This window comes from Triticum aestivum, unplaced genomic scaffold (genome assembly GCF_018294505.1).
Source record: "Triticum aestivum cultivar Chinese Spring unplaced genomic scaffold, IWGSC CS RefSeq v2.1 scaffold164540, whole genome shotgun sequence".
In the NCBI taxonomy this organism is placed as follows: Eukaryota; Viridiplantae; Streptophyta; class Magnoliopsida; order Poales; family Poaceae; genus Triticum; species Triticum aestivum.
Window position 1 is genome coordinate 1 of NW_025233467.1, and position 8,061 is coordinate 8,061.

The window sequence follows — 8,061 nt, forward strand, 5'->3', positions numbered from 1 at the left end:
AGATATGATGATTCCTAGGCTAAAGAAGCTTACAGCCTGATACACCTTCAGCTTCACTCCCTACTCCTTGATAGACTCCAGTTGATACAATTGCATCATTAGATTCCTTCTGTTTATCAGTTTCTGAAGGGTAAAACCAAGAGCCAAATTAAATCATTTTTCCCACCAAATAGGAACACAACACTATTTGTTCAAACTGAAATGCAGTTCAGACAAGAGTAAAGTAGTTCAGTTCTGGTTTGTTTGGTTCAGTCTAATACTGCACATGCTTACATAAATTGGATGAGCCAAAAACATTGGAGAGCAACGTTATTAAACAATATGCAGCTAATTCTGAGATAACATATTTTCCACTTTAGGATTGCTGATAGCAAATGGTTACTGCTTACCACTTCAGAAGGAAGCTCGAGTCTATCAATAACCTTGAAACTACCGGTCAACGCACAGCAATGAAGGAGCTACAGAAGGAAGCTCGAGTTTAAATGAAAAATTACTTGGGAGTGGGAAATGGGTTAATAAAGTAGCACCTGGCTTCTGATTGCACCAATCAATGTATCTTGGCATCTAAATGCATGTACATTCTTCAAATTTGGGAACTGAAGTAGCATGCCGCTCTGGAAAATATTTAATTCTTACAATCATAAAAGAAGTTACTAACTTGACAACCTGATGAGAAAGTTAAGGACATAATACCTGAGTGTACGTTTGTACAATAGTTGAGGTTCAGATCATTCAACTATGGGCATTTCAATACAAAGTCTGCCATGTGTGAAATTAGTAGTGCATACAAGACTACTGAAATTGAAATGCATTATTTTTTCTTATTCTTCGATACCAACAAAAGATACTCTTTTGTTACAGTGATCTAACATTAAATAGTTTTGGAATCATCATAGTTATTACGATGATATGTCCCTGTTTTCCTAAGAACTTTAACAACATAATAAGCAAATTATAAAATATCCAATTGTGTCATAACCAAGTCGCAATCCTGTATGTGAATTATAAAATATCCAAATGAAGAAGCATTGATCAGAATTCGAAATATAATTACAGAATTTATATTCAAAATAAGAAGCATCGATCAGATGAAGGAGCGTCAACATTGATAGATAAAATATAATTTCCATGTATCTGGCTGACAGCATGCAATTTATATTCCCTGAGTCATGGATACAATATTGATAATCAAACAAAGATGTTAGATAGATCAGAAATGAAGAATGAGGTGATACATGGAAATCTCTATATGTATTAGTGTCACCATGGATATACTCTAGACACTGAACTTTGTATAACCAAAACAAAGTTGTACCCTTTCTGTCCATGATAAAGTTTTTTTTTTTTGCTTCCGTTCTTAATAGAAAGTGAGCACTCTCCTGGTCACCGCCTAGCCTCCCCGGATCTGTCTTCCTCCGTACCCAGGCGCTACTCGCCCCCCCTCAGTGTGACACTGACCGACGGGTCCCTTATCGGCCTCCGATTATAATTGTTGGTCTGTTGAGTATGTGCAGTTCTGTTTCCCTAAACCCATGCAGTGTGTGCTCCCAGTTCATCACTCGCCTCAAGAAAGATGTGGCGCTCTTGGGTCTGAAGTTGCCCTCCTACAGGTTAGTCTGCATTGATGTGTAGTATTCTCGAGTACCCTGCCGTAGTTTGGCCAGCGATCTGAAGCTAGCATGCTGCATTTTTGCAAGTGATTGCTTTAATCGGATTTTACAAGCGGTGTAAAGCCAGCATGCCTTGTTTCTTGCCATATTGGTGGCAGTTGGAGGCATCAACTTGTGATGTACAGTTATAAATGATTTAAGGGAGACTTGATTTGATGCCTCTGACTGACTATATCAGGCAATGGATACTGAATAGTCGCATCATATTTTGAGATAGCAGTAAGGTAGCATATCGTAATACTTTAGCTTACCAGATTACATTACTTGCAAAATATTTACCTATGTACAACAGGAAATCCTATCTGTATCAGTATTGATGGAGCTAACATTAAACAGTACTCCCTCCGTTCCTTTATATAAGGTGTATTTGTTTTTTGAAAAGTCAAACAAGTGCAAGTTTGACCTAGTTTTTAGAAAAATATATCAACATTCACAATACGAAATTTATATCATTTGATCCATCATGAAATTAGTTTCATATTTTATCTGCTAGGTATTGCAGATGTTGTTATTTTATTCTGTATTGGTCAAACATTTGAATGGTTGACTTGCACGGAAACCTATACACCTTATATTCTGGAATGGAGGGAGTATAATCAACATGTCTAGCACGGAGCCCTTTTCCTCTCACTGCATGTTATACATGCTTTTATCCTGAAGTTTGCATCTACTTCACTATGTTTATTCAGATCAAGTTAAGGTTGTAATCGACAGTAAAGTTGGTGGTGTAGAAAAAGCAGGAGCATATGTATACGTCCAATTTCTGACCACAACAGAACAAGCCTGAAAGGTAATCTTGATTAATTCTTAAAAATGGCAGAACGTGATGGATCATGGATGCGGGCGAGCTCCCTGAATGAACCTGAACATTGTTCATCGCCAAAGATTGGAAATTTGTCATTCAGTAATGTATAGAGCACACACATGCCAGCGATCCAGGCACAGAACACGCACAAGCAGAACACCCATGCACACAGCGGAAGACACGCGGAGAGGGGAAGGGATCCATACCAGAAAAAAACCAACGCGAGGCTCGTTCAGCTGGTTGGGGAGGCAGAGGTCGAGGCGGAGGTCTGCTGACGCGTCGAGCCAGAGGTCCGTCAGTCTGCCGTCGCGTCGGGAAACAGGTGGGGGCGGCATAGGTCGAGGCGGAGGTCCGCTGGTGCGTCGAGAAGGTGGTCCGCCAATCAGCTGGCGCGTCGGAAAAGAGGTGGTCGGGCGGAGGTCGTCCGGCGCGTGGAGGCGGTGGTCCGCCGGTCCTTCGGCGCATCAAGTCGTCGAGGCGGCGTGCGAGGTGTGGGGCGGTGGCGGGAGGCAAACTGCCGAGGCATCGTGCGAGGCGAGTGGGGAGAGGATAGCGGAGGCAGGTTTTTTTTCCTGTGGAAGAGAGAGGTTAGAGGCTAATGGCATAGTGGGTAATTAAAGCATAAAACACGTTTAGTATGTTGGAGCGATGGAGATCATCAGATCGCAGGATTTGATGGATTAGATGAATTGGTTCTCTGCCCTTTATTGCTTTTATAGGGGTAGTAGATAGATACATTTCAATTCTAAGTATACTAGCTAAATGCCCATGAATAATACATGTTCACAAACTTGATAAAAATGTCAAATTGGTTTGGCATATCACTAAAAAATGCAAGTCCCAAAATTTATTCCCTTACAAACCTGAAAAAAGAAAATCACATTGGTTTTGGCTGATCTGTTCTACTACACAACAATCTTCAAGAAAGAGAGACTCACCACTTACTTTTCAATCTTGTTTCTTTGCCTCGCCGATATTCTAAAATATGAATCTGAGTGTATGACAAAATCACTTGACGTTAAGATTTTGAAAATTGCATTTGAATCACTAAATGGAATAAATCTTATGAAATCACCAAAATAAATAGATGCTTCTCTACCTTTTCTTTTTCATATTTGAATTTTCACTTTATGGAGGGCATTCATCCAGTCTGGGAAGAGAAACCCACATTTAAGTGAGGTTATTGCAGTTCTGAATGTCATAACAAATACTGTTTGCCCTATATTAGTATAATTGAACATGGCCTATACAGTCAGCAGGTTACTGCTGAACATCATAACTGTGTCGTGCCTTCTCCCGTACACATGCATGATCCATTTAGAGGACATAAGGACTCCAGAGTTTCTTTTTGACAAAACTTACGAGTAATAAGCAAGGAGCATTAGACATGGCATACATGTTCATGCCTTCTCAACGGTAAAATGGTGATGTTCTGAAATCATTCGTGCTCTGTAGTTCATATATTTCTCCTGTAATGGGTTTCAGACTGCCACACCTCACACCGCAGTCACCATCAGACAACGATGGATCTCCCTCTATCTTTTCCTGTAGTTCATATATTTGTCCCGTAATGCTTGATCCGGCATGGCTAGACACTCAATAAGTACACATAATTTAATGGATATTACTTGATGTTGTTGCTTCGTTCTAAGAGTCTGATTGTTCTGCTATTAAAGATGATGTTAAAGGGGGAAGAATCCCACCCTTAACTGTCCGTTGTTAGGTAAAAGTGAGACCTCTGCGCGAATAAACACGGGTAGCACCCCAGCGTTGTCCGTTCCTAGCAAGCTGAATCTTCATTATGCATAATTTGCTAATAATGTGTTGAACTGGAATAACCAGGCAACTTGTAAGTAATGACATGTCATAATAATTTTCTACCTGCCCCTGGGAGCACAACCCTAAAGATCATATACAATATAATTAAGGAATAACATGTGGAAGTTGAACAATTGATGCACCTAACTAAACAAAATACTCGTTCTATTATATACCTAACTCGACAGTGGCAATACAGATTGAAATGGCACTACAGTTGTTGATGCTAAGCAAGTCGTTCAATCTTTCATGATATCAACGCTGACGTTCCAATGCATAATTGGATTACCTTCATTGGATAAACCTCACATGTCTGGAACCTGTCCTGTACATAACGCGAGAGGCAGTTACCAAGCCCAAGGACAATTGAGATCACACACGATGTGAACTCCTGCACCGTTCCCCCCTTCCCAGAACCCAGAACCTCCCAGCCCTAGACTCCAATGTCATATGCGGACAAGAGCGCCGGTAACACCAGGTGTGACATGTCCAGGAGCAGCACAGCCTCCCTCCCCCCTCCTTGCCAACTGAAACCCTTGGCACCGAACTGCTCCACTGTGCTCAACCGCATGTACCAGTACATGCAGCACTGTGATCTCCTCCAGCGCGAGCTTCCCCACGACTTCCGGCCGACCTACCCACTGCCGTCATGCACCGTGGGAGAAGAAGAGGGAGGGGATGGTGGGAAGATCGCATGGAGGATCGGGAGGGTTAGGAATTTCTGCTCCCTCACCTCGTGCGTCTCGGAGGAAGATCCCGCCATGATAGATCGAGAGAGATAGAGGTAGGGATAGGAGGTGAAGAGAACGATGGCTTTTCGGGATGGAGCAATCTGTTATGTGAAAAAGTCGGTAATAGAGAGATTTTGGGGAAACAAAGGAGAAGACACCTAAAAAACCGGGAGGTGGGATCTCGGTTTGGCAGAAAAAAATCGGTGGGAAGGGGGCAATCGTACAATGAGGTGAGGAGCGAAGTGAAAGAAACCCCCTTCAATAGTAGACATTAGTACAGATGCAACTTTTTTTATGAGTTGAGTGGAGATGCAACTTGATGTTGTCCTTACCACTTCATAGTATTGCTTATTAGAACGTACCGTAATCTAATGTACTCTGCACTTTTAAGACTCTAGAAATTTGTTCACACACATATTAATGTGTGATCAGCAGCTGTGCTTTTTCCCCAAGAACACACGTAAGTTATGCCGTTCTTTTGTATCAAGCCGTGATATCTAGCACTATGATGTCTAAATCAAGTACTCGTGTTGTTCCAATAGCTATTTCTGTACTTATTCTAAGTACGATATTTGGAGTCAAGTATTGACACTTTGTGTTGCTTTGTTTTGATACTTGGTATTGCTTTCTATCTGTTGATCAGAGATGGAGAAGGAATCTTTGGTGGCTGACGCAGGTCCTAGTAGGTACCTTGTGACCTCAATGCTGGACAGTCTTGCTGAATTCCGTAACATACCCTTCTATACGAATAATTTAAAGTATCCCTGGGAGGAAGATGAGGAGGAGATTAAGGCGAATGAATACGATGGAATTGATTATAATAAAGTATCGAGCAAACCATGGCCATCCATGCCATATAGATCTAGTAAGAGAAGAGGGGGAAGAGGAAGCAATTCTGTTGATCCCCAACATGGGAAATGGCCTCACCGCAAGAAAGTGGATTCGCCGCAACCGCTCTTAACTAGTGAAGAAGTTCTTCGTGTTCGTTTGGACATGTACAATTTGAAAGAATCTCAGAATTCAGAAGAGTCCCTCTTCAATTGCCTCACATCTAAGGAGGAGCTGAAGGTCAACTTCCCTCACACCATGACATACTATTATCATTCCATTCGTGACGGCCTGAAAGCAAAGTCTTACCCGCACTTCTTTCACCAATTTGTTGGGAAGGTACATATCTAGATCTCTCCTCCAACTAGTTGTACTTAATTTCATATCTGCATTGATTGAATATTATGTACCACATTTTGAGTCTTAGCTCTGCATATTTTTGTGTTGTCCAGTTTTCATCTCCATGCTGTAACTATATTGAACCTACGACTCTGGAAGGTGATTTGCAATACATCGATTTCTTTGACAAACTAATGGAGTCAGCGAGGTACAGAGAGACCAAAGACGGGGTGCTAGCCAAGGCTATTGTCATTGCAAACAAGTTTTTCCAAAAAATGCTGTTTTTTCAAATTAGGATTGCTGTTGATGAGTACTTACAGCTCATGCATCATCTCGAGAAGATGGCGCAGAGGCATAAGCTGTACTATTACATTGTGCATGAAGAGCTAATTGAGAAAAAGGAGCGTAAAGCTATTTTCAAGCACATCCAAGAAGGAAGAGTTCGTTTATTCTATGATCTTACCGAGTTTGCTGCTCTAGAGTTGGAGGATTGTGAATATACTGTACAAGACACGGTACTTGTTTCTCGTGTATTATTAACCTCTGTTAAAATATGTTTCGACATAATAATACATATTATGGAGTTAATTATTTTGCATTCATTTTTCAGGTCGAACGTCTTAAAGAACTTACTGGTGGTAAGGTAATATCCAAAGCTTATAGTTCATTTATTTTGGAAATGAGTAAAGAGCAAATGGTCCTTCTAGTTAATGGAGTTTTTGCAATGTTACAACCTATACAATTCATCAAATTCTCCATATCTGCATTTTTTGTTTATGATTTCGAAATACTCTAATTTCAAATATTTTGCTGCATGATAACAATACAGTCTCCTCCAAAGAAAAGCATCAAAGATGGCACTTACAAAAGGCGTATCTGTAATGAGATCGATAAGCTGGTAACCAAGTTCTGCTTTGTAAAATCTCTAGTGATTTTTCAGTGTTGGTTTGTACGCAATGTTGTTAATCCTCTTTCCACTTTTCTCCTCACAGTTCCCAAGAGAAATCGAGCTTTATACGTCTTTTCTCAAACAGAAAATGAAGACAGCTGAAGAACACAATGTTATACCCAAGGCAAACTTCTAAAGTAGATATGAGAGTCATTTCCTGTTCTTGCTCCATATCTTTATACTAACAGGAATTTATGTTTGTGCAATTTGCAGGGAACTTGTGAACGTTTCCGTAGTTTATCTAACTTTGAGTCAAGAGAGAAAGAACTAGAGCTATCTATGTGTGTCACCTGCTATTTCTCAGTGAAAGGATTTGTTTATGATACTGCAGAAGGGACCTGAAGAAAAATATAGAGGTGATTAGCCAAGCGCGTGAACTTTGCCATTTCATCAAGTTGACGATTGCTTGAGGCTAGAGCATTCAATATGTTAAGATTTGGTTGAAGCTGGTGGCATAGAACATTTCTATTTATGTAGTTTTCTAGTATTATTAACAGGTTGTATGAAACACTGATTGACTATAATAAACGTACTAGTACAAAATTGGGCATGATAGAGCTTTCGGACAGGTCCATCGTGTGGGAAACATATATTCCTCCGCATCATTAAGGCTACGTTTGCTAGCTCAGCGGTTTTAGAGTTTTGGCGGAATACCATGGTTTAAAAAGTAATGAAGGTTTTAAATATTATAATGTGTTCGGAATTGATAAATAATGTAGTTTAACAAAACGTTGTATCTCTAAAACTGTACGCTACATTTGGCAGCAAAGTTTTGGAAGTTTTCGAAGAATACTGTAGTTTTTCTAGAGACTCACAGTTTTAAATACTTTGACGTGTTTGGTGTCAAAAAGACTGAAGTTCTATAAAACCGTAGTATTCCTAAACCTGTGGTATTTTTGTTATCTACTAGCAAAAGTGCCC

The 8,061-nt window shown here is 40.3% G+C and overlaps 1 protein-coding gene across 2 annotated transcripts; it reads left to right on the forward strand.

Annotated features, from left to right (window-relative positions):
• The first annotated feature begins 73 nt into the window (after window positions 1-73).
• Window positions 74-7,708, forward strand: LOC123176075 (uncharacterized). 2 transcript variants are annotated; one of them, XM_044590465.1, is made up of 7 exons: window positions 74-1,610; window positions 5,668-6,191; window positions 6,305-6,706; window positions 6,802-6,834; window positions 7,021-7,089; window positions 7,184-7,277; window positions 7,354-7,708. In XM_044590465.1, exons 2-6 carry the CDS (start codon window positions 5,670-5,672, stop codon window positions 7,274-7,276), a joined length of 1,119 nt encoding a protein of 372 aa, XP_044446400.1. In that variant the 5' UTR covers window positions 74-1,610; window positions 5,668-5,669; the 3' UTR covers window position 7,277; window positions 7,354-7,708. The 2 variants fall into 2 exon arrangements, with proteins under 2 accessions (XP_044446400.1, XP_044446399.1); XM_044590464.1 differs by having other exon boundaries at window positions 80-1,610; window positions 7,184-7,264.
• The last annotated feature ends 353 nt before the right edge of the window (window positions 7,709-8,061 follow it).

Excerpts from the sequence above, each read along its gene's own strand:
- LOC123176075 (XM_044590464.1), top strand. The coding sequence starts at position 5,670 with ATGGAGAAGGAATCTTTGGTGGCTGACGCAGGTCCTAGTAGGTACCTT. Across the intron at positions 6,192-6,304 it reads TTCACCAATTTGTTGGGAAG|TTTTCATCTCCATGCTGTAA; the intron begins GTACATATCTAG and ends TGTGTTGTCCAG. Across the intron at positions 7,265-7,353 it reads AACACAATGTTATACCCAAG|GGAACTTGTGAACGTTTCCG; the intron begins GCAAACTTCTAA and ends TGCAATTTGCAG.